Below are 26,895 nucleotides of genomic sequence, written 5' to 3' on the forward strand. Positions count from 1 at the left end.
TTTCTAATCTCTAGACCATGTAGTTTTGTTTAATCTGTATTGATGTAGAACTTTTCACACTTAAACTACATTTTTCCTGCAACTTTAAACAATTCACTGGTTATTTCAAGAGCACCTGGTGCTTTCTTATTTGACAGCTTATTTATTGTTATTAGCTTTCTAGTAGAACTGGTTCCTAACTTTTTCTTCTTTTTCTGAAAATATCCTTATACAATTCCAGTACTTGAAAAGGTAGCATAGGCTTTCCATCTTCTTTTAACATTATTTGTAAAGATATGCAATGATTAAGATTCAGAGTGGATAAGGAATTTCAGAGAGAGCTTCCACATATATGCTCACCTGTTAGTACAGTGGTTCTCAAACTTTCTAATGCCGTGACCCCATAATACAGTTCCCCATGTTGTGGTGACCCCCAAGTGGGTGTGGCCACCAATAAGAGGGAATAGGACAGCTAGGGAAAAGGGAAAAAAATGGCGGACAGCGTGGTTTGGCGACCCCCATGAAATGGTCGTTCGACCCCAAATGGGGTCCCGACCCACAGGTTGAGAACCACTGTGTTAGTATATCCTTTTACAGAAGCCATGCCTTTTCATTAACTTGAATGATAGCTATATAATTCCAGGAAAATACTTGATTGAGTCAAGGAGATGCCAAAAGAGTGTGACAAGTTCTTCGCACCTTGTTGTTATCTCTTTAACTCAGACATGTACTTCAGACATATACTTTCCGGGGATTACACAGCTACCTTGAGAATCCAGGAAAATATGCAGATTTAAGGAGTTGCCAGCAGATGCAGATGCCCTCATCCCCTTCAAAATCCCTCTTCATTTACCTTAGAGCACTTTCATGATTATGCTTGAATAAATCTATCTTAATCCTATGTTTTCCTGTGAGTCTATTGATTTTTCTTAAAAAAACATTTTATTTTCCTTTTCTTATTATTTATTCTTTTTTTTATTTAAAAAGTTTTATTAACAATTAACAAAATAAACCCACTAACCCATCCATCCCCACCCTCCCACCCCCCCACTTCCCAGAGCCGAGTACAGGGTTATTACAAACATATTAAACATAATCTAATTAAATTCAACAAATAGGTTAAACATAATCTAATTAAATTTAACAATTTATACAACAACTAAATTCTTACTTAACCCTTAACTCCCTTTAAACCTTAATAACATATTATAAACAAATCTATTTTTAAACAATTATTATAAAAAAAACCAGTAAATAAACTAAATAATTTCAATTATAAAATACTATTAATAATATTATATTAAAATTTAATCATATAATAAATGTAACTTTTTAGTTCCATATTTAATCTGAATATAATCTATCCATCTTCTCCATACCATAATATATCTTTCTTGTGTATGATCCTTTAAATAAGCAGAAATTTTAGCCATTTCTGCTAAATTAGAAACCTTAAGTATCCATTCTTCTATTTTAGGCAATGAATCTTTCTTCCAATATTGACCTATCAATAGCCTTGCTGCTGTAATTAAATTCAACATTAAAATAGTTTCTTTGACGTCAAAATCCTCAAAAATCCCTAATAAAAATAGTTGAGGAGTAAACTTTATCTTCCTTTTAAAAATATTCTGAATGTTCCACCAAATCATAATCCAAAAAGCCTTACCGTAATATTTTTACAAGTCCACCAAACATGAAAATAAGTTGCATCAGAACTACCACATCTCCAACATTTGGGTTGTAAGTTACAGTACATACAGGACAACTTTTTAGGATCCAAATGCCACCTATAAAGCATTTTATAAAAATTTTCCCTTAAATTTTGAGCCTGTGTAAATTTAACATTTCTAATCCAAATTATCTCCCATAATTATTTATTCTTTTTTGTGGACAATCTTAACTGAGATTTCTTCCCTCCTTTGCTTGATTGAAAATTTTGCTTCAGGCTTTTATCTTCCTTTCTTCTACTATCATAAAAGCTTGCTCTTGCAATTTTTGCTTTTTTGAAGTTTTCAGACTTTTGTTTTCACAATGATATGCATAAAATATCAGGTTCATTTTTACATACATTATTTTCATTGTACTTATTTTGACTGTTCTCAAGATCAAATCTTGCTGGCATACATACCATCTTTAATCTTCTAATTTTAACTATCATAATCAACATCATCTGATGTTTGAAAATAGTAATTAATGGTCTATACCAGGAGTCTCCAGCCCCGGTCCGTGGACCAGTACTGGGCCACGGCATGCCAGTAACCAGTCCGCACATACAAGCAAAGCCCCATCTGTGAGATGCAGGCAACACACAAAACCACGCACCCTCCAGTCCACGGAAAAAACTGTCTCCACAGAACCGGTCCCTGGTGCTCAAAAGGTTGGGAACCTTTGGTCTATACTGTTCTATATCATATTCCTAGAAATGTCTTGGTTAATTGGATTGCAGTTCTGAATTGTCTATTATTCATTCATTTATAATAATAATAATAATAATAATAATAATAGTAATAGTAAAGTTGGAAGGGACCTTGGAGGTCATCTAGTCCAACCCCCTGCTCAGGCAGGAAACCCTATACCATTTCGGACAAATGGCTGTCCAGTCTCTTCTTAAAAACTTCCAGTGTTGGACCATTCACTGCTTCTGGTGGCAGGTTGTTCCACTGGTTAATTGTTCTCACTGTCAGGAAGTTTCTCCTTAGTTCTAGTATTTATTTATTTATTTATTTATTTGTTTGTTTGTTTATTTGTTTATTTATTTATTTATTTTATCATGACTCTAAGTAGTATACACTTGATAGGCTTTTTTAAAAAGAGTGTTCTGCAGAACCTTCAGTTTTTATAAGAACTTAAGATTCCATCAGAGATTAAGGGCAATAATTAAATAACTTCAGTGCAACTAGGGCATCCACAGTAATTTTTCTAAGGAGTTTGTTTTTTAAACTAGCAGGATGAACTGTCTGAAAAAGCTTGAAAACTGCACTAGAGCATCATATAATATACCAATACACTACATTAATAGTCTATTTTGGGTCCAGTGATGTCCACATATAGAGTTTGCATTTATGTTGATTGACAATAAATGAGAAATATCTTTGTCCATTTCTAATCTATTTTGTGCATTGTCACACTTACCAAATCATCACATTCTGTGCTCTAATGTATGATTTTATATTTCTTAAGCATATTTAGCTTTCTTATTTTGCTCTATCTTGGTTGAGCTTACTAGAATGTGTGACCGTTTTACAATATTTATGTATAAATATGTAGATAGAACTAGAAAAAGTGCATTTTTTGAAGCTGTGGGATTTGTTTCTCCTGAACAAATAGCCTGCCCAGATTCCTCTCCCATTTGATTACAGATTAAAGTCTAATGTTGACTTTCACTTTTAGCCAGGCAGAGGAGTGTGATATTTTGGTCACAGCAATGAATGAGTCCATTGTTTGTGAGCATCAGTGCCAAGAATAAAAGGAGATTGAATAGCAAGACACTATGGCTGAAGACGCCAAGTACAAAAAATATCCCAATGGCTTTTAAATTCATGCATACTTTGATGTTTCTTCCCACTTTTGTGATTCAAAGTAGAAATCAAGCCGGGTCTCTGGTTTTAACTGTTTCCAGGCTTGAAAATATTACTTCCAAGGACTGAAAATGAAGTATCGGAGAGTCATCTGGTTATTAAATAATCATTTTATTTTTTCTTTTAATATATTTATAGCTTTCCCTCTGTTCAGAGGACCCTGTGGAGATTACAACCCACAAAAAACGAAGAAAGATTAATGAAATAAAATGAAGATATACAGTTTAAAAGACAGAATAATAATTAAAAGAAGTAAAGATTTAGTTAAGAGACAAATTGCATTGCCAGGCTGCAGTTGCTAAGGCATAAATGCAAGAGTAAAAAGCCAGGCACTGATATTTATCTGGCACTGAAAGTCAGATAATATCAGTGCTCTGATGAAGGCATCTACGAATCTGAACTTATAGACAAGAATATGCTAGAAGAATTCTTTCTTGTGTTGGAGGCTAAATAGTTAAGAATCTTAAATGTAATTTCTAAACCTATGATATCTGACTGGTAGTGTTTAGATTACCAGTGCAGTTTTTTTTTTTAGGACCAGTAATATATGGTCTTGATTCAGGTAGTCTTCGAGTTACAACAGTTCACTTAATGGTCATTCGAAGTTACAATGGCACTGAGAAAAAGTGACTTATGACCATGTTTCACACTTATGACTGTTGCAGCATCCTCATGGTCATGTGATTTACATTCGGACACTTGGCAACTGACTCATATTCATGACGCTTGCATGATCCCCTTTTGTGAACTTCTGATAAGCAAAGTCAATGGGGAAGCCAGATTCACTTAACAACCATGTTACTCACTTAACAACTGCCGTGATTCACTTAACAACCATGGTGAGAAAGGTCGTAAAATGGAGCAAAATTCACTGAACAAATTTCTCACTTAGCAACATAAATTTGGGGCTCAATTGTGGTTGTAACTCAAGGACCATCTGTATAAGATCTCTGAAGGTACTCAACAATATCATTCTCTGTTTTTGCCATTACTGCAAACTCACTGTTTTATTTTGTAGTACTGCAGAGCAGACCCAGTTTTCCAAATAGAAGATCACCGGAGCATAGACTAGCAGAAACTGCTATCCAGGAAGAGTTACAGACACCAGACCAGGCACAGTAGGATGAATGTACTCTGGGTCACTGATACCTCCTGCTTTAGAGACAGATCCAGGAGCTCACCAAATCTCTGGATTTTCCCTCCATCAATGATTTTTTCCATCTCATTATTCCATAATGTGAAAGGCTATCAACAAAATCACCAGCTTTGTCAGTCAAGAGTTTTGGTGGCACAATAGGTAGAATCCATGCCCACAGCCAAGAGTTTGATCTTATTGGGCTCGAGGTTGACTCAGTTTCCCTCCTTCCAAGGTTGGTAAAATGAGGACCCAGATTTTGGGCAATATGCAATAATGATGACATTATAAACCACCCAGAGAGTGCTATAAAGCACTATGGAGTAATATATAAGTCTAAGTGCTATTGCTATTTGCCTTAAATTCCATGAGTCTTTGGGACAGGCCATTCTAATGGACCTTTTGCTCTTATACAGATGATCTGAATCTCAGACGAAATTGGCCTACCAATGTTTAAAGGTCACATAAATCTCTTTGACCTTTCTCTCTTTTGCAAAAATAAGTAAAACTTTCCTGTGCTTTTAATGTATGGATAATATAATTACATTTTGAAATGTGTCCCATCCTGGAAGTTTTGCTTGGAAGAAGCTTGTGGGTTGATAAAAGTATGAAAATCTTAACCTGCTTTGAATTTATTCTATGCAGAAGATGTCTTAATGTGTAACTAGTAGCTTACGCTGACTTTCATTAAATTTATAATGTAATTCTATTTCTGTGTTGCAAATTAGTTCCATTGAGTTCATCAAGATTTAATTCTACATAACTGAATACAAGATTGCAGCTTTTATGATTCAGGCTTGAACTTGTTTGTGGCGTAACATCTCAGTCTCACGGGACTTAGGTTCCCTCTGTGTTGGTGGCTGAGGGATTTCTGTAGTCATTATCATGAGTCTTTGAGGAAACTATTGAGGTTTTTAAGGTAACCTCTGGACAAAATTAAGTGAACAGTCTAAATACATTAATTAATTCTGTTTCAAGAATAAAGCTTAAAATAGCAAACATAGACTTACGGTACTGTAGTGACACAAAGAAAGTATTAGGTAAAAGACTGTGTTGCAGAATGCAGTTCTGTGTTGGGAAAAAGAAATGAAAATACAAACAGATGGATTCAAACATCAGCCATAATGTGGTTTATGGTCTTCAAAGGTAGCAGCTGTGTAGAGCGCATTGCAGTAATCGGGCAAGGGGTAATAGGGACATGAGTTACTACAGCAAAATGACTGCAGGTAGAGCTATAATTAATATATTATCTGGATTGGGGCAAAGGACCTCCTAGATATAAGCTCAGGAAGAGAAGGGCTGCCTCCTTAAGAGACACCACTGGAACTAACAGAAAACTGACATGAATAAATAACAATTCCATCTTGATGTAGTTCAACGTTAGCCTGTTTTCTCCTGTTTCCTGTCGTTAGGAAGTGAACTTGATTTTGATTGCACTTCCCTGAGTAACTCTACTTTGATATAGCATTGTTCTCTTATTAAAAATTTTAAATGGCTTTCCATATCTAGTCTCTACTACTAGATAAATTGAATTTAAAAAATGAGCAGATGGGAAGGAAGATCAGGAAGATCAGGATTTAGCACAGGTCGATCTTAGTCTCTGTCTGAAGTGAGTGTCCCTATGAACACTAATACAGCAAAATATACTGTTTAAAAGGAAGTGAGTTGTAAGTTTCTAATCACATCATTTACTAATGTTCATTTTAAATCTTGATTTCTTAGTCTGGATAGAAATATTAAGTCATTTATCAGAAATAAATTTGAATTTAAATAATTGCTACAGATTATTTTGCTTATTAATTAGCACTAGAAACCCAGCATCTACAGAGAAATAAAATTTCCTATTTTTTATTTCTATTCAATATACTATATTGAAAAGTTAAATGAATATTTTCAAAGTTTCATGCACTTGTATTATCTCACATCAATTTTTCTATATGTGGTTTGATGTTTAGGATTAGTTAGAGATTTATGTTATATATATATTTGTTCCTAATAACTATCATCTCCTTTTTGTGGATTGACAGTTCAAGTTGTGATGTGAATATATATTATCATTCAGTTTGCTTAAAAAGTATTTTTCCAATTTATTGCTGGGATTCCAGTAAGGAATTCCACATGTAGTTGAAACGGAATGCAGTACAAATTATTCTATTTGCATTCTATTCACACCTTATGACAAAACAAATAATTTGTTAATTGGCATAATGATTCAATAACTATAATATTACTGTTGGATATGATACTGTGTATTAAGCAATGCCAACATATTTCAAAGCAACCTAGTTATTATTTACCTGATTATTACATATTTAACAATCATGCAACTTGTTATCTGCAATTGCCAGGTATCTGTAACAAAAAGGATTAACCAGTTTAGCAGACATGGATAGTGGTTTGGTTTATTGAAATTGGTTAGGTCTGCAAAACACAATAAACCATGCAAATAATAATGATTGGGTAAACGAAAGATTAAACCAAATAACATGATTTTGTGTGATATATGAACCCAGTCAACAACTGAGGAAGGAGGCCAAAAAGGATGAAAGAGGGAAGGCATTGTTGAAACAAAAGGCAACATCGTTAAGATTATTGTATTATTCATTGAATCACTTATCATTCATTTGTCCATTCATTCATCCATCCATCCATCCATCCATCCATCTATCCATCTCTCCCTCTCCCCCCCCCTCTCTTTCGTCTCCTTTTGCTTACCCAGATAATAATTCCTGTGTGCCTCACCAATAGAAAGAAGCAGCTAGTTGTGAAGATGCACTAGAGGATCAAGGAACAAGACACCAGATTAGAAGCCATGTTGATGATTAACTGAGACATTTATTAGAAAGATTTTACTACTTCTTCCTAGCCTTAGTTTAAATGCATTGCTACTGTAGCATTGCTTAGCAAAAATCTATTTAAGAACATTGATTCTTGAGTTGTTATGATGGTAGTGAGGGATTAATATAAAAGTGCGGTGATTTTATAGAAATTAAAGTAGATATAACAGTGGATGACATGCTGTTTTCTTTGACTTGCACCTCTGAGTGCTATGATATCTTTGTGCTTATAGCTGATGTTCCTGTTACTTCAAGCTTCACTTCAGTATAAATAAACATGTCTGAAACAGTTTCTTCAGATTCTAATTAGGTTTCTATCTAATTGCAGTCCTCCATTGCCTATTGGGCCATGATGAATCTGTATGGATGATATCATACATAAAAAGACTTCTGCTGGTATTTTAAAGAGTTTTAATGCTACAGCAAACTCTAATTTTACTGAGATGGATGTGTTTGAAATGCAGTATAGCATCTACTGTTACTGAATGAGCTGCATACCAGAAGAAAAATTCTGATAGTGACTCTTTTACTGAAACAGTTGTCTAATCAAATGGCAGGACATTATGTAAGACTTTGCACAAGAAATCCTATCTCTGGATCTCAGTTTTCTTAATTTACTCAAAAATCTCCAAAACTACAACGGAAAAAAAGATGTAAAAAAATGCTTGAAAGAACTACAATTTATGAAAGGCCACATTTGGAATCATTATTTAAATGGTGTTTGAAGTAATTAGTGAGAAAACAAAAAACATCAGATGAGACCAACATCAGATGGTTGCATAGAGAGTTCTCTGACAAAAAAGGTGAACTATAAAAAATGGAGGGATGCATAAATAAAGCAGAACATCAACAAATAGCCTGAATCTGCAAGGAAAGAGTCAGCAAAGCTAAAAGCCAAAAGAACTAAAACTAGCAACTAATGCCAATAATAACAATAACAACAACGATGATAATAATAATAAGAATAAAAATAAAAATTCACTATGTAAGGAACAAGAAGAAAGTCAAAGAAACAATAGGTCCACTAATGGGAGCAGATGGCAAGAAGGATGACAGGCAGCAGGGAAAAAGAACTGCTTAATTCCTTCCTTCTTTATGTCTGCAAAAGAAACCACCCAAACTTATCAAAAGTGGCGCTAGGGGAGGTAGAACACGTATACAAGTCAAAATATGCAAGGAATTAGTAAGAGAATACTTAACTATCCTGGATGAGTGGAAAACACCTGGGCCAGATGGGTTTCATCCCAGGGTTTTGAAGGAGTTGGCAAATGAAATTCTGGAGCCACTGAACGTAATCTTTCACAGTTCATGAAGTACAGGGAAAACACTAGATGACTAGAAAAGAGCTGATGAACAGTGCTGATGCCCACTCCTCCCTTATCCTGTCAGCTAACTCATCCACAGTCAAACCATAATGAGGAAGATCTTGTACAGACTGGCCTGACATCCAATAGTAACAGCCAGAGTCTAGAGCCTGGGTCTTGACATCGGGGATGAATAGTGAAGGCTGGAAAGTGGATTACTCTTAACCATTGGTCCTGTCACCTTGTGAGCAATCTTTCCTCAAATTCCCAAAATATCTTCCTCTGCTTGTAATAACTCTGATCTAACTGCCTCTCATGCCTTCCCCACAAATTTTGCCCCTTCCTTCAAAATAAAGGGATAACATTTTCAAATGGAATTGGTCAAAAGCATTGCTCATCTCCACAATAATTTGGATTGACCCACAGAAATAGGATTACAAACTGTTATAATGGGGAACATTGAGTGTTTTTATACACAGTATAGATGCCAAGTATTGAAAGGGATCATCCAAGAGTGTCTGAATCTTATTGGTTATTCAGTCATTTGAAAACTTGCCAAAGAAAAGGTTGTTGATCATATAATTATTCAGACCCAATTATTTTTTTCCAGGAGAGCTTTTTTTTTTTTTTTTTTTTTTTTTTACTAAGGCTGACTTCTTCTCTTAAGGAGAAATTTATAATATCTGGACCCAGCAAACACTTAAGAGGTAATAAGCCATGAGGAACAGGGATTAAGCAAACATATAATTGATGAAACATTCACACTCTTATGTCTTAACAATGCATTGCAATCTCAAATCTGTCCCCTAAATATCCTGGAAAACTTTGAAGACTGAATTGTGAAAAGTGTGGAGTTTAAGTAACAATGATAATGAGGGCAGCACACCAACTTCAGTTTGAGTGTCCCAATACAAGACACAAGCCTGAGTCTCTCTTAACAATATCTATATAGAAAATTTAGATGGCTGCTTATGTCCATATTTAATCATGAGCATCTCACAACAAACCATAAAAATAGATTAAAAACCTATAAAATGCAATCATAATATATTAATCGAGTCATTCAAACATCATAACACCCTGCCAGTTACTTCTGTATTGAGCTCAATAACCTTAAAAAAAAAAAAAGACCGATTCTTACCTCTTTCTAGTAAAATTTCTGCAAACTTCTGGCTTTTTTCTCTCTCTGGTTTCTTTTTTGTTGTTGGAATTTTTTTTGTTTGTAGCTTTATAAGTTTATAGCTTTATATTTGTTCCAAAAGCACTTAAGAAATATTTTTTCTCTTTTTTTTCTGTGTAAGTGCTTTGTACAGCATCTCATTTGAAGCACTTCACAAATAATAGAGAAAGTACACATATGCCACATCTAGCTAACTTTGGCCAAAGCAAAATGTAGATTTTTTTTTTTAAAAAAATGCCTTTTAATCATCCACTAAGCACCTCATGAAAATATAGTTGCAAATAATGCATTCAGGCCATAGCCCATATCAAGTCCTTCTAACCGTGAAATAATTGTTGCAGTTGTATCAAGGGTTCTATTTAAAACACGCTGTTTACCTTTTTGCCTAAATGGATAGATGATGATTTATTTGTCCTGTACTGCTGTTACAATCATTATATGTATTCCCATCTCATTATGCCTCCCAATGTGGATTACTGCAATAACTCTGCCCAGTGTAGCCCTTGAAGAATATCTGGAAGCTGCAGTTAGTCCAGAATGTGGTAGCATGAGCAATACTGGGTTGCTCTATGTTATACCATTGCTTCACAAACTGCACTGGCTCCCAGAAGACTTCTAAGTAGGGGTCAAGGTCTTGACTGTGACATATAAAACCATTAATGGGAGGGGAGGGGATATTTGAAGCATCCTTTATTTCAACTCTTTCTACTCCCCCACTATGTTCATCAGGAGGGATATGTTTTGCTTCACTTTTTCCATCATGTGCCTAATCATTCAAATATCGTTCCAAGTGGGATTAGATTGGCCCCAACTCTGCTGAACTTTTGGAAAGATTTCCAGATCTACTGGTTTTCCAGGCTTAGGAGCTGGGAGGTAGTTCAAGTCTGAGTTATTGCTAATTTATTGTTGTTGGTCTTATCCTCAATTGCCATGTTTCTTTGTTTTTTACTATGTGTGTATTTATATTTTCTTATTTTGTATTATATCTATTGTCTTTGCTGCCCCAAATCACCAGGACAACATGGATGGCAATATCAAATAATAAATAAATATATGAGATAGATAGATGATAGATAGATAATAGATAGTGATTGATAGATAGATAGAGATAGACATAGAAATAGATAAGTAGATAGAGATAGATGATAGATAGAAGATGGATAGATGGATGGATGGATGGATGGATGGATAGGCAGGCAGGCAGATGATAGATAGATAGATAGATAGATAGATAGATAGATAGGCAGGCAGGCAGATGATAGATAGATAGATAGATAGATAGATAGATAGATAGATAGATAGATAGATAGATAGATGATAAGAGATAAATGTCACTTAGGGAAGATATTTCAGAGTCTCCAGTACACAAGAGATACATTCGACAGTAGAGAAGAATTCCAATAAATTGATAATTTTCAAAAACAGTTGATAAGAATTATTTTCCAGATATACATAAGAGAAAATATTCAGTACAAAAACCCCAAATGTTATTGGCAATGTGGTGTACTTTAAATCATGATAATATTTTAGAGACTTCTTTCATATAATTAAAGTCCTAATCAAATTGCTTTTTATTTTAATCATAACAGTAATTTAAATACTGTTTTTTCTGCAAGTATAATTAAGTACATATGGAATTCAATATAAGACAAATTAAAATAAACAGGAATTGGTAAGAGAAATGATTTTCTGAGTGGAATACTTTAAAAAAATTAAGGAAGAAATGGTACATGTACCAGGAAACAAATGCTTCATTAGAGAACAGATGGGATGAGATGTGAGCTTCCCAGAATCATTGGGAGTCAGTATCATACAAGTTCAATAGTATAAAAATGAAATAAAAAAGATAGAAGAAAGGACAAAATGGAACATGACATACCATGGAGAAAAAGGAAAGTTGGTTAAATCTTAGTAGCAACATAACAGAAAAGTTATCAAATGGGGGCATTGTCTAAGAATCATTAAATAAATATTGTGACATTAAGTATATATGCAATTAAAGTAGAAATGGAAAAACCATTGTACAAAATGAAATTTGGAAAATTGGAAATTTTGTTTGAAAATTGTAGGCCGTGTTAGGTTTTATGTTAGTTATTTCAGTGTTTGTTGATTTTATTGTGATTTTATTGTGAGCCTCCTAGAGTCCTAAAAGGAAGCAGATGCAAATAAATGTAATAAAGGAATAAAGAAATACTCCTACATTTTTGAAGTGATTGTACTGATCAATGAGTTAGATCAATTGTAATAAACTGCTAAATTTTGGGGTAGAATTCATGAATTCTTCATACAGATTTCATATCAGGTTCCATAAGAACCTAAAATGTATAGTTAATAGCTAGTACTATTTGTGTTGTGCACTTTTACCATGTGAGAATATACCTTACAAAACAACAGTATATTATCTTCCTAAGGATATCTGATATAGAGATTTTCAATTGTTTCTTAAACATTGATAAGAAATAAATACCCTTTTGCCTTTTGTTTGTTGATTAAAATTTAATTGATTCTCAAATAAAATATTAAGCAGGCAAATTATTTTGTAGCATGTAGCATGCCTAAAGTTGGCTGCCAAAATGACATGGTACTTTTAGAAAAGTTAGAACAGTGTTAATGCTTCTTTGCTGGAGGCACCACACCTAATCAAATCAAGTTTATCCCATCAAGTATTTTCATCAAAGAGAGTTCACAGTAGAACAACTTCTAAAATTAGTGAATTGTGGCATTAAAAGAATATATTTTAAAGCCGAAGTGGAATGCTATGAAGGAAGGGTCTAGTGATTGCAGCCTAGCTTTCAGTAAAAACTCTTGTTACATCAAATATTTTTCTGACATTGATGCTACCATTTATATCTAACATATATTTGTCATCTGTCTGTCTTCTACATTGATTTCATTAGGCTTAACAGACAGTGGAAGTTTTTTTTTTTTTCATGCTACAGTAAATATTTTAAACCCTCATGAAATAGTAAAGCTTTTGGATTTAGTGATATCTTGCAACCTAATCTCATTGCCTCAACCTTTATTCAAAAAGACTCATTCAGAAGTATAAATAGATGACTGTCAATCAGAGATGACAGGGTTATCCAGTGTAAATTGTCAATATAAATTGTAGTTTCTGTATACAAAAAGGCAGATTGCTCTCTGTTTCTCTGTCTGTCTGTCTGTCTGTCTCTCTCTCTCTCTCTCTCTCTCTCTCTCTGTATGCATGTAATTTAGATCAGAAAAATGGCAAAGAAATAAAAGATCCATCTTTACATATTTTACCTAACATTTGCTGATCAGAAAGTATTTAAAAGTATGTAGACAGATCTGATCATGTTTTCTCATAATTTTCTCAAATTATGTTCAGTTATGTTCCCTTCAGCTATGCTTCTGGTGTTCCTCTCACTCCTACAAAATTCACATACGCATACAAGCACTTTGGTATTGTTAAGAGACAGTAACCTGAGACTTATCTGAGTTGCAGGAAATTTGAAGCTATGCAACTAGAAGAGGAATAGTTTCTGTAATAATTTCCAGTTTGGGATTAAATGTCACAATAAGGGTCCTCTTCATGCTGATCTTTGCTGATCTCGGAAAGTTGAAGAAAGTCAGATTTGGTTAGTGCTTGCTTGGAAGACATCCAAAGATTCCAAGGCTAAATTGGGAAAATTGAATTCAAGAAAGAAACAGTAAAGTACTTCTGTAATTGTCACTAAGAAAACAGCATAAACATATCCATAGAGTCTTTAGCAGTCAAGATTGTTTGAAGGAGATTATTTTTTTAAAAAACATCAGGATTAAATGAAATAGTAATTTAGAGGTTTAGACACTTTTCTTCAAACTTTATATTCAGCTACTGATATTTCCACAGAGCTCTATTAGGATGATTAAAATTGATAACCTTTCATGTGTTTTATATGCACCTTAAAATATATCTTTATTATAGAATATACACTAGCATATTACTGGACATGGGTAATGTCTCTTATTATGAATTCATATTAACTTTTTAAAAAGTCTGTTTTTCAATTAGCAAACCCTTTTCAATTTGTACACTGGCTTTATTCCACTTAAACAAAACAAAGTTCTAAGAGAGGTAAACTCTCAGTGATGAAGTGGAATAGCTGGTTATGGAGAATGTGGAAGACGCTCACTAGCAAGTGTATCTGAAAAACATAATTTCATAATATGTTGTTAAATTGCTGCCTCTTGTAATTTACTCATAATTATTCCTGAATATTGTACATTAAAATCATGTTGGTATATTTTTCTACTTAGGGTTTTCAGGAAATGTTCAGTTTTTCATGCTATGGGTATTAAATAAAAAGTGGTGCTGAAAGAAAGCAACTCTTTCTATTTGTCGAATGAAATTTATCTTAAAGGCATTCAGGTATTTTTAAATCTCCCTCTTTCTGTTTGTTTTTATTATCAGAGACTGTCAACATGGCAAACTTTGATATATTTAAATGTATCCAACATTGGAAATGTAAATGTTCCTTTTCCAGTTTTATTTGCCTTGCAACGAAAAATAGTTTCTATAATGGATGAAATCATAAGCTAATAATATCCAATTGATTTTTATGAGTCATAGTCTTGAGTGGGTGGTAGGATTTGTTTGGATTTTTTGGGGGGTGTTTTTGTCAGATGAAAGATTGATATAGCAGTTTGAACAAGAGTTCCTACCAGAGGCACATCTAGGCTGTTGGATTAATGGCTTATTTATTAATATTCATGAGCCATTTCGTTTAGCTGTTGCTCTTGGGACTTGATTAAAGTAAGACTGTTACACTAGCTTCTGAAGCTGGAAAGAGTGCTTTGAGCTAGCATGACAGAAATATATGGAGCCATCTCTGTAAGAATGTTAGAAGTTCTTCTGGGTTAAAATTGTACTATTCAGCCATATTTCAGAGTGATATGATGGAATGAATTTCTACATGTCTGGCTTATTCTTTTAATGCATTTTTTGTTCCTTAAGGTCTGAAAAAAGAAATGACCATGTAGATGCCAACTGCCCAAATACAGCATAATGGGAAAGAGTGAATGGAGTGGAATTGGACTGCAATCTTGAAAACAGCCATCTTGTGGACTATCACCTGGTGGGAGACATTTCTATCACTCATTGCTTACTCTGTTCATGTTACTGTTCACATAAAGTGGATTTGTTCTTAGGCTGGAACTTGAGTTTTTACCCTTACAAATTTTTAATTTGTACATAGCACACTGAACAGAGCAATATTATCAGCAATGGGTGACATGACAAACAGCGATTTTTATTCAAAGAACCAAAGAAATGAGGCCAATCATGCAGGAGAATTTGGGTGTACGCTTCAGGATCTCCGTTCTCTTATGGAACTTCGAGGAACAGAAGGAGTGGTTAAAATTAAAGAGACGTATGGGGACACGGAAGGCCTCTGTAGACACTTGAAGACTTCGCCAACAGAAGGTAAGCGATATTAATGTTTTCGTTTGTAAACTAGCCCCAATGGTTTGGTATCATGGTATGTACAATGTCTTTTTAATCCTCCTTAAGACGAGTTCATCAAATAGATTTTGAGTTGTGTATTTGTGGTGTGCCTAAATTTGAAAAGAAAATTGCAAAGGGGAAAAACTTCAACAAAGAGATTGGAGAACAGTGAGACAACTCACTGTTGAAACTTCTGTAGTGTGAAACTACAAAAATAGTACTGCTCTTGAAAGTTGTTAAAAATGCTAATTTGATTTTTTTTAGAGGAGGTTTATTTTTAAAGGACTATATAATAAAAATTCTTGAAGATATTCCAGTTATTTCCATTGCCATATATGGCACTGCATGTGTGTTTGGATAGGATATTCTTTTTTCATATCATTCTTACAGTTCTCTGTTTCTTGATAGAGATATATCATCTTTCTGTCTGAGTTTGCTTTGAATACGTGAAACATTGCACCACAGTCTGTGTTACACTATCACTGGAGTCTTATAAGAACCTCTGAGTGTTCATTCTTCATCTGTGCTTAAAAACTTTACTCAGGAAGTACCTTAATTAACAAATCAGGAAAACTATAATAATGCCAAGTAGGCATGGGAGAATATATCTGTTTCATTTTTTAATAGCACAAACGACTTCATTTCATGAAATGTATGTATATTTACAAAAATATACACATTTCATATTCATTTTTTCCTCACATATAAGTTTTTCAAATACTTTCCCCTAATTAAAAATATAAAACATCTCTTTTGAAATTTTTATAGTGTGCAGGGTAGATGGACTCAGTTACAATGGTAATGAATGCATTGTTGGGAGACCAGATTAGCTCAGATCATTTTCATGGAGAAAATCTATGTAGTTACTTAAGGACTTGATGGCACATAATGAGTCAATTTTATAACGTATGCATTTTTATCAAAACCATTTTGCAAGTGTTAGAAGGATTATATATAATGTTTGAAATGTATAATCATATTTTTATATATTTATACTTATGTATAAATAAGTAAAATTATGCTTAAAATCCTACAAGCTAGACTCCAGCAGTATGTGGATCGAGAACTACCAGAAGTGCAGGCAGGATTTCGAAGAGGCAGAGGAACTAGAGATCAAATTGCCAACATACACTGGATCATGGAGAAAGCTAGGAAGTTCCAGAAAAATATCTACTTCTGCTTCATTGACTATGCAAAAGCCTTTGATTGTGTGGATCACAACAAATTATGGCAAGTTCTTAAAGAGATGGGAGTACCAGACCATCTCATTTGTCTCTTGAGAAACCTATATGCGGGTCAAGAAGCAACAGTGAGAACCGAACACGGAACCACTGATTGGTTCAAAATTGGAAAAGGAGTCCGGCAAGGCTGTATACTGTCGCCCTGCCTATTTAACTTATATGCAGAGCACATCATGAGAAAGGCAGGGCTAGATGAATCAAAAGTTGGAATTAAGATTGCCGGGAGAAACATCAACAACCTAAGATATGCAGATGATACCATTCTAATGGCAGAAAGTGAAGAGGAACTAAAGAGCCTCTTGATGCGGGTGAAGAAGGAGAGTGCAAAAGTTGGCTTGAAACTCAACATTAAGAAAACCAAAATCATGGCATCCGGCCCTCTCAATTCCTGGCAAATAGATGGGGAAGAAATGGAGGTAGTGACAGATTTTATTTTTCTGGGCTCCAAGATCACCTCAGATGGGGACTGCAGCCAAGAAATTAAAAGACGCTTGCTCCTGGGGAGGAAAGCTATGGCAAATCTAGATAGCATACTAAAAAGCAGAGACATCACCCTGCCAACAAAAGTGCGTATAGTCCAGGCCATGGTTTTCCCAGTTGCAATGTATGGCTGTGAAAGTTGGACCATAAGAAAGGCTGAGCGCCAAAGAATTGAGGCCTTTGAACTATGGTGCTGGAGAAGACTCCTGCGAGTCCCTTGGACTGCAAGGCGTTCAAACCGGTCAGTCCTAGAAGAGATCAACCCCGACTGCTCTTTAGAAGGCCAGATCCTGAAGTTGAAATTCAAATACTTTGGCCACCTAATGAGAAGGAAGGACTCACTGGAGAAGGGCCTAATGCTGGGAAAGATTGAGGGCAATAGAAGAAGGGGACGACAGAGAATGAGATGGCTGGATGGAGTCACTGAAACAGTAGGTGTGAACTTAAATGGACTCCAGAAGATGGTAGAGGACAGGAAGACCTGGAGGAATGTTGTCCATGGGGTCGCGATAGGTCGGACACGACTTCGCAATTAACAACAACAACTTATGTTCTAAGCATTTCATGATCCTTCAGGAATAACATTTCTGAATCATGGGCATTGCATTTTGTGATATTAGGCTTCGGAGATGATTAACAATGATAAGTTATCCTAGAAAGTCTAACTGATAAAATTGATTTCATCTATCTATCTATCTATCTATCTATCTATCTATCTATCTATCTATCTATCTATCTATCTATTATAATAGAGCTGGAAGGAACCTTGGAGGTCTTCTAGTCCAACCCCCTGCTCAGGTAGGAGATATACCCTTTCAGATAGGTGGTTGTCCATTCTTTTCTTAAGAACAACCATGGATGGAGCACACACAACTTTTTTTTTTATTGAATTTTTTAAAATTTTACAAAAAACAAAACAACCCACCCCCAAACCACCCCAACCCTCCCATTCCCTCCCCCGACCTTCCCAGAGCTGAACATAGGCTTAATTAAAATTTCTTCAAATAATCTTAAAAAAAAGAAATATAAACCATGAATAAATCTAAATATTAAATACATTAATTAAACAAACTATAAGATAATTAACAATAATATATATATATATAAAAACATAAATACCAAAAAAATAATACTTAAAAGAAAAAAGAATAAAGAAAAGACAAAAAAGATAAGAAAAAATATAATAAGAATAAAAAATAAAAATAAAAAAGGAAATAAAATCTATAAGATATTTTAAATATAAGTTATTGAAAAACTAAATAGTATTTTTTAATATCCAACTTATATTGTATAAAATCTATCCATTTTTTCCATACCGCAAAATACTTCTCCTGCGATTGATCCTTCAAAAAAGCCGAAATCTTTGCCATTTCCGCCAGGTAAGAAACTTTAAGAAACCACTCTTGCAAAGTAGGCAAAGATTCCTTCTTCCAACATTGCCCTACCAGCAGCCTTGCGGCTGTAATTAAATTTAACATCAATGTGGTCTCTTTAGTATCACAATCAGTAACAATACCTAACAAAAACAATTGTGGGGTAAATTTTACCCTCCTTCTAAAAATTCTTTGAATATTCCACCATATCTTAATCCAAAAGGCTTTTATATTTTTACACGACCACCAGATATGATAATAAGTAGCATCCAGACATCCACATCTCCAACATTTAGGCTGTAAGTCAGGATACATACGAGACATTTTTTGTGGATCAAGGTGCCATCTGTAAAACATTTTGTAAAAATTCTCCCTTAAATTCTGAGCTTGTGTAAATTTAACATTTCTCACCCAGATGATTTCCCAGGTATCTAGTAGAACTGGTTCACCAAAATTTTGTGCCCATTTAATCATACATTCTTTAATTAATTCTGCCTCTGAATCCAATTCTACTAGCACCCCATAAATTCTCTTAATATGAGTTCGTCTTTGGTCTTTTACTTGTTTAAGAAAATTTTCATCTTCTCTAAGTAAACCCACATTACGATCTAACTTCCATCTATCCACTATTTGTCTATACTGAAACCATGAATATATAATATTTTCTTGTGCTAGATCTTCCAAAGATTTTAACTGCCAATTTTTACCATCCCATCTAAGTAATTGTGCGTAAGAAACACCATCCATCTTGACTCCTCTCCTTATCCCCTCTATCGCATGCCAAGGTATAGCCCATAATGGGATTTTAAAATCACTTCTATAATATTTCCTCCAAACCCGAAATAAAGAAATCCTTATAATATGAGATTTAAAAACCCTGTCAACTTTTTTATTAAAAATTAAGTAGGCATGCCATCCAAAAAGTAAATCCCAACCCTCCAAGAGGAGTATTTCTACATTTGTTAAATTAACCCAATCATTAATTAATGTTAAAACCACCGCATCATAGTATAATTTCAAATTCGGTACCTTGAGTCCACCTCTCTCACGAATGTCTTGTATTATTTTAAGCTTTACTCTTGGTTTTTTCCCCGCCCAAATAAATTTGTTGATACTTTTCTGCCATTCATTTAAATTAATCTCATTCTTTAAAATGGGTATCATTTGAAATAAAACTGTTTTTCAGATATGTGACACATAGGATGACACTGTTAATACTATAAGAAGTTCAGATTCAATAAAAATTAATTTGCTATCAGCTAAAACTAGATTGCAAGTAGGTATTCCATTCTCAATACTCAAGATCAGTTATGAAAGACATAGTATGGTCAACTTCTTTCATAGCTTGTACTTCATTTTGTTGAATGATTTGGTCCAATTTGGAATTTATGAACTACATCTTTGTCTTTCTCTTGATCCTTCACTTCTTTCCATCCTTTGGACAAGATGTTCTTGGAGGCATTACAGTAGCATTCCAATGATGCACCATTTCATAATGATGGAAATTGCATGATTCTTCCACTGTGAATTATAAAATAAATGCTCAGAAATCTTTAATTTTTTTCCTGTTGTTCCAAGTATTGAATGTAGCTTCACATTCCCCAAACTTTCTTGCCAGTTTCATGATCCTCTGATGAAGCCCATTCTGCTTCCTTCCAAATCAACATTCAAGTATTCTCATAGATATCCTAATTTCACTAAATCTTCACACCCTCCACACAAAGATAACACCATATCTACTGATATCCAGACAGGCATTCAAGTGACATAATATGACATAACTGCCATGTTGCCTCTTTAGCCCTCCTCCCACCTCCTGATAGACACTACAAACAGTGTTGATATTTTTGAAGAGAATGTGAAAATCAGAGCATTAATAATCAGAGAGGTATTGCAAGAAATGTATAGTCAGGCGTGCAGACCTCAGAACTCAACTGCTTCAAAACATGTTGAATTTGTTACTCTACACATTTTCATGTAAAAATGTTGTCCTGGTACTTATTGTTTGTTTGATACTCAATGTGCTGCAACAGGAAAAAGGGGGCAGTCACAGAGAGCGGATAGGAAGTTGGCCATGCTGGGAATGTTGCTGGCATAGCTACTGTATGAAAAGGGACAGACACAGAAATAAAAAGTTACATGGAAGGTCACGTGGTTTGTTTGGAACTTGTCATTTTTAGTCCTCAACTGCTAGAACCAATTAAGGATGAGTATCAAGGTATTGCTGTATTTGGCAGTGCTTAGATTGCTGTCCTTGAATCAGAAAGAACTTAATTCTCATTCTTGTTCAACCATGCAGTTGTTGAGCTTGTGTCAATCATTAGCTAGGTCCAACTCTCGGTGACAAATAGGAGAATACAAGTCTTAGGAGCTGGTGTAAAAAACAAATGTTAAGTAAGAAATCTTCATTTTTATATCTGTAGAGGGCAGCTTCTGTTTCCATTTCTGGCATCTAAAAGAGTCAGACAATTAATCCTAAAAGGGAAAGGTTGTTAGCTCTGTTTAAATGGCTAGTTTATTTTGTCTCTCTGACTTTGGCTTGGTTATATGTGGGAGCAGATGAGGAATAGAGAAGCATTTGTTTTTAATTGGGAAAAATAATCACTGTTTTGTTAACCTATATACTCTAGTAGTGGATTCTAGCATTGCACTAGATAATTTTAAAGACCAGGGTTACAGCCAACCTGATTTTCAACCCTTGCATTCTGTGGTCTATAATTTGAAAGCAAGATGTCCTTCCATTATATTAATATTTAGATAATGAATTAGGTGAATTAAGTTTATGTGAAGGATTAATCTCAACATTCTGTGTTTTGGAAGAATGTTAGACAATTTACATTTAGATGTATCCAAATTGGGAAAAAGTTTATGTTAAAGTAAACCGAGGTCTTTTAATGTTTGGTGCAATATGTTAATAAAAAATGGCAAACTGAATAACATCATTTTTTTTCCGAAGGACTTAATTGAGATCTTTCATGAGATTCCAGTAGTTGAAGAACTAATTAGACAATTTGTAGCTCATTTTTATTTGCATTTTCAAAGATAATATACTTGAAAAGATGCAGTAATTTTGAGAGGCAATACTACACATGGGCCCTAGAAACAAATATATTGAAAAGCGCACCAGTAGTTTCCAGGCAACAGTGAAATTCATTAGCAAAGTAAAATAGAATTTGATTGCATGTGGAGTGGAATGGACTTTTATAGTAAAGATGTACTATATGTCTGCTATTCTTACTTTTTATAAATTTATTTGAAATATATTATAGGCTTGTGTTAATGCTAAAAATCTTTTTTTGGAATTGCTTCAAATTACTAATGTAAACTTAATTACAATGAACTATAAATAATCGTCCAAACAAAATTAACCATAAATAGAAAAACAAAAAATAGTTGCAGTTAAAAAAAAACAAAAAAACAAACTCAAATGTTATTCTGTTACAATAGAACAGTTTAGTATAGCAACTGAATAAAATGCATCCACATTTAAATAATTTACTAATTATTAGTAACTAATAATTGACTAAATAAACTAAATTATTTGACTGTCTGCCAAAAAACGAATGCCCTTTTAGAATTCTTGTAAAGATTGTAATAGTAGGTTTCTTATTTTCCATTGAGCCCTATCCATCATGCTATAGGAACAGCTCCGTACATGATTTATCACACATTCAAAAACTAAAAAGTCGAACCCTGGCAGTTTCCTTCAGATGCCTATTATCTTCAAATACAATTGTACTGCTACCTTTGCAAAAAAAATCAGATGTTATTCCAAAGGATGCAGCAAATGAATGAAAGATTTTTTCTCTCCATGTTGACATAAGGAAACTTGGCTGCACATTGCATGCTTGCCTAAGTTATTATCCCATTATTTATTTTGACTTTTTCATAGTTTTAGCTACAGTATAAATTATATAGAATATGGCTTTACTTAATTTAATACCTAACTGTTCAATATGTTCAGTGAGATAGAATGTAGCTTCTGGTTCTGACAGTAACATTGCAGAGATCTCGCAAGAGTTTCTTATAGTACAATCATCCATCAGAACTTCTGTGACTTCAGCACAGAAAACAGGAGTATTTTGGAATAGGGCTGTTTGTCACCTCTCGCAGGTAAACCCGACAGGGAACAAGACCAGATGAATTCAATTACATTATTGTAAGGATACAGTAACAGAATCTTGCAAGTTCAAAACCACAAATTTCCAACCTGCCACTTTTAACTACTAGATTCGTTAGTGTAGGTCCTTCCTCAGTTTATTTCTTTGACCGAACTACAGGCTTTTGCCTCTCTTGTCTGATGATTTCCTAGGCAGCCCTTGCTTTCCCTTTTCCTCAAGGTTCTCCATGCATTCCATTATACCAGGGGTTCTCACCCTTGGCAACTTTAAGACTTGTGGACTTCAATTCCCAGAATTCCTCAGCCAGCTTTGCTGGCTGAGGAATTCTGGGAATTGAAGTCCACAAGTCTTAAAGTTGCCAAGGTTGAGAACCCCTGCATTATACTCTCACACAATTCAGCATCCCGTGTGTGGTATAATATTTAACCAATCAAGTAGCCAGAGGTGGTCACAGTGGTTCCATCAAGGAAAAGGGCCATTCTCTTCTCCTCCCGTTTCCTTGCTTTTAAAAAGAAGGCAGATATATAGTCAACAACTTAATGCTGTCTTTGTTTTTATTTAGGATTGTAGAAAATGAAATATCCCAACAGCTATGGTAATAATTCTGGGAGAGAATTATACACACACACACACACACACACACACACACATACAAATTTATTTCTTAATATAATTTTTCAGATAAATATGATATGGTATTATATGATACTATATGATATGATATTAATTATATTATATCATATCACATCGCATCGCATCACATCACATCACATTAATTACATTACATTAGTAGAAGATATACTAGCAAATTTTATACAGACAGTCCTTGTTTAACAAGCCTAATTGGGAGTGGAATTTCAGTTGGTAAGTGGTGTAGTGTTTAAGATAAAATTCACATGATCGCACTGCTCAGCAATGGCAATTTTGGTAGTCCAGGTTGCAGCTATAAGCAAGGACTGTGCTGTTGTTAGGCAAGAACTTCATTTTCTTCTGCCCGGCTGCATTTACCTCTACTTCATCTCCGCCCCAACTTTGTCATTTTGGCTGCCCCTGAACGCCACCTCTCCTGCCACTCCTACTGTCTAGTATGCCACCCTGTACCCTTGCCACTCTGCACTCCTCTGCCAGTCACCCCAAAAGGGCAAAGCTGGGAGCGGGGAAATAGACAGGTGGCTGAGTTGAAGTTCATATTGCAGTCATAATTTAGCGTGGGCTGCCAAGTGCCCAAATTTGGATCACGTGACCATGGGGGTTGCTGCAACAGCTGTAATTTCAAGGAACAATCATAAGTACCATTTGTTCAGTCCCATCATAACTTCAAATAGTCATTGAATGAATGGTTCTTAAGCAAGGACTACTTGTATCTTTAGTGAACTAGCTGCAAAACAAAGTTGAAGCCCTTCCATATATAAAATAATTGAGTTTGTACGTTTCCACTTACAAAATCTTTTTGTTTACCTGTAATAAAATTGTTAATCCCAATTCAACCTTGGCATAGAAATGCATAGGTAAATAATTTCTCTCATGACTCCTGTCAGGGTTCTCTTTAGCTGACTTCTTTGAGCAGCCAAAGGATTAGAGGTTTGCCTGTCAACTTAGGAAATAAAAGATTGTTTAAAACAGCATGGTGGGGATTCAGGTTCAAACAGTGCTTCTTTAGTGTGGCTTAGCTGAAGAGGCATTTAAGGGCTGTATTCTTTGAAGGAGAAGTACAAGAGGAAAATGTATGAGGGGAATGAGAGGAGAGTGACAGGCATATATTAATGGAACCACAATATAAAATAATAAAACATATAAAATAAATCTTTCCAAAAGCAGCTAAAGTAGGAGCAAACCTAATTTCTATTTCATAGCTGTAATAAAGAAAGAATTATGACAAAATGGAGGTAGAGTTGTTGCTTGACTAGAGTGACTTTCACTGTTGAAAGGACTGTGTTGTAGACTTAAGATAAATGATGTCTAGATAGATGCTGTTCAAAATGAACAGCCCTCTCTCAACAAAGGGAGAGGAATACAATATCATCTATCTTCAGTCTACAAAAACAGTCCTTTCAACAGTTCCAAGAAGGCTCCACACCCATTTGCACTACTCCAGGTGGCATCAACAACTCTCTAAAAGAATGCAAATGACCACTGTCTGCAAGGAATATAAATCCTTCCATTCCCCATCATCCAATCACAGCTGAAGAAGCTTCATGGATGAGAAGTGAAACATCTTCAAAGAGAAAAAAGAAAGTCCAGTTGCCTCGTGAAAAAGCACCTTTTGGACAACCATGACCTGGATAACTGAGAATCTCCATAGACATCTAGTGCCATGTTGCACTTCACACCAATTAGTGACTTCCTTGGTTAGGCTAATGTGTGAAAGAAAGAAGGTCTAATCACAGCCTGCTCATCTTTCCCTGCGATGGCCAGGTTGCAGTCTCACACACATATGTTCTCCAAGTCAAATCTTGTTCTTTTTAATTTTCTAAGTTTAGGCAATATGTTTGATACCAATAATTAATGGTCAGCTCCATAATCAGCACCTGGATTTATGCTTGTCAATTGGACTGCACTTCTTAATCTTCTGGTTTTTATTATGTAGTGAACTAGATTTTGATCCTGTCCATCTGCTAATGTCTATATGAAGAGTCTTCATTTGTGCTGCTTGAAACAATTGGCAATACAGTTTCTGTTTGCAAATCCTTATTACAGTAATCTGCCTCCTGAATTGCTGCTTTTGCCAGTCCATTTTTTCATATCTAACATTTACATTCCTATTACCTATTGCTAGTATTACCTCTGATTTAATGCCTTTTACAATTTGTCATAGAATTTCTCAATGACTTCTGTCATTGCAACTATAGTAGGTAATTTCACTGAGATCTACTTGTTTTAATAGATGCAATCCTGTCACTTACAGAGTTACAGCTGAGTACTCTCATCATGTAATCATGTGATTTAAATTGGCCTATTCTAGTCCTTCTAAGTTCACCTACTGTAGTCCAAAAATGTTCAACTGAGTGCATTTAATTTCTCCTTTGAGGTTTTCAAATTTTCCTTAACTCTTGCTTCTCACATTCTGTGTTTGAATTGCTTGTTCTCTTGTAAAATGACAAATTCTTTTAATATTGATACCATCACTGACAGCTTGATCTGGCCATATAATTTCCTTCAGATGTAATAGGTAATATTTATATTTCAACATCTGGCAATCTTGTGCAAATGTTTCAGCAATCTTAATATATTTTCTTTGCAAGTATAGAAGTTGTTTCCTAGTGTCTTCTAGATTTGAATTTGAGTTATTTAAACCAAAGTGATTTGGTTTCAGCTGAATGACTTGTACATTAGTTTGTAAATAACTTACTTTTGCACTTTTCTTTTTGAAAAAGCTGATCCTACAAGAAAATCCTTCTTCCTTTTGTCTTGCATTTAGGATCATTGAAGCTACTGAGCATGCCCTTCATGTTAAGTTGCTAAATCTTATAAAGGATTTGGAAAGTCATCATTCAATATATATTCATCACACGTCAGTGACTATTTTTTGTTTTTTTATCTCATACATTTCCCTAGGGAAAGCTAGAAAAAATGCACATATACAGTACTTAATTACTGTATATTGTGCATTATAAAATAATAAATTTGAGTGTTAGTGATGGAATACAGAGACAAGTCATCTTAGCCTTTATAACTTTGTTAATGTTATTTCACTTACTTTCTCAGTTTGCACATATTCCACGTAGTGACCTATTCCGTAACAGTAGATCAACATTTTGATTTTGATAGTACGTTTTTCTAGAAGCTGGCAGAGTGTTTGATATCTAGTTTAGAAAAATATGTATTGTATTTTAAAAGAATATCATAAAACACCCCACTCATAGTCCCATTTAAATTGAATTACAAGCTAATTGTGTTTGCTTAAAGGGCCTACAGATTTTGCAAGAACTCTGGCAAGTCTATAACAGGAAGGTAAATTCATTGTGAAATATTTTCTCCAGAATGGCATTCCATGTTTCCTTTTGAAATTTAACAGAGTTCCCTTTGTTTTTTAAGGCTTTTTCTGTCTTTTCGTATTTTTAGCCTCTTCTGTTTATTTTCTATACTGCATTTTATTTTTATGCCTTTTACCAACACAAAAGTTCAGTTTATTTTTAGTCCTGATTGTAAGTTGCTCTTATTGTAATTATAAATAAAAATAATTATGATAATATTATACATTATATATGATAGATAGATAAA

General features: G+C 34.4%; 1 protein-coding gene across 6 annotated transcripts in view; it reads left to right on the plus strand.

Annotated features, from left to right (window-relative positions):
* Window positions 1-26,895, plus strand: part of ATP2B2 (ATPase plasma membrane Ca2+ transporting 2) — a 190,080-nt gene that overhangs the window by 36,789 nt on the left and 126,396 nt on the right. For all 6 annotated transcript variants that reach the window (XR_005557277.1, XM_039348244.1, XM_039348240.1 and 3 more), the window contains exon 2: window positions 14,971-15,438. Coding sequence is in view for 5 of the 6 variants with exons in the window: in XM_039348244.1 (XP_039204178.1) it covers window positions 15,240-15,438 (199 nt within the window). In the remaining variant the exon portion in view is untranslated. The remainder of the gene's footprint in view (window positions 1-14,970; window positions 15,439-26,895) is intronic.

Source organism: Crotalus tigris, unplaced genomic scaffold (genome assembly GCF_016545835.1).
Source record: "Crotalus tigris isolate CLP2741 ecotype Arizona unplaced genomic scaffold, ASM1654583v1 scf7180000018125.1543573, whole genome shotgun sequence".
NCBI classification, from domain to species: Eukaryota; Metazoa; Chordata; class Lepidosauria; order Squamata; family Viperidae; genus Crotalus; species Crotalus tigris.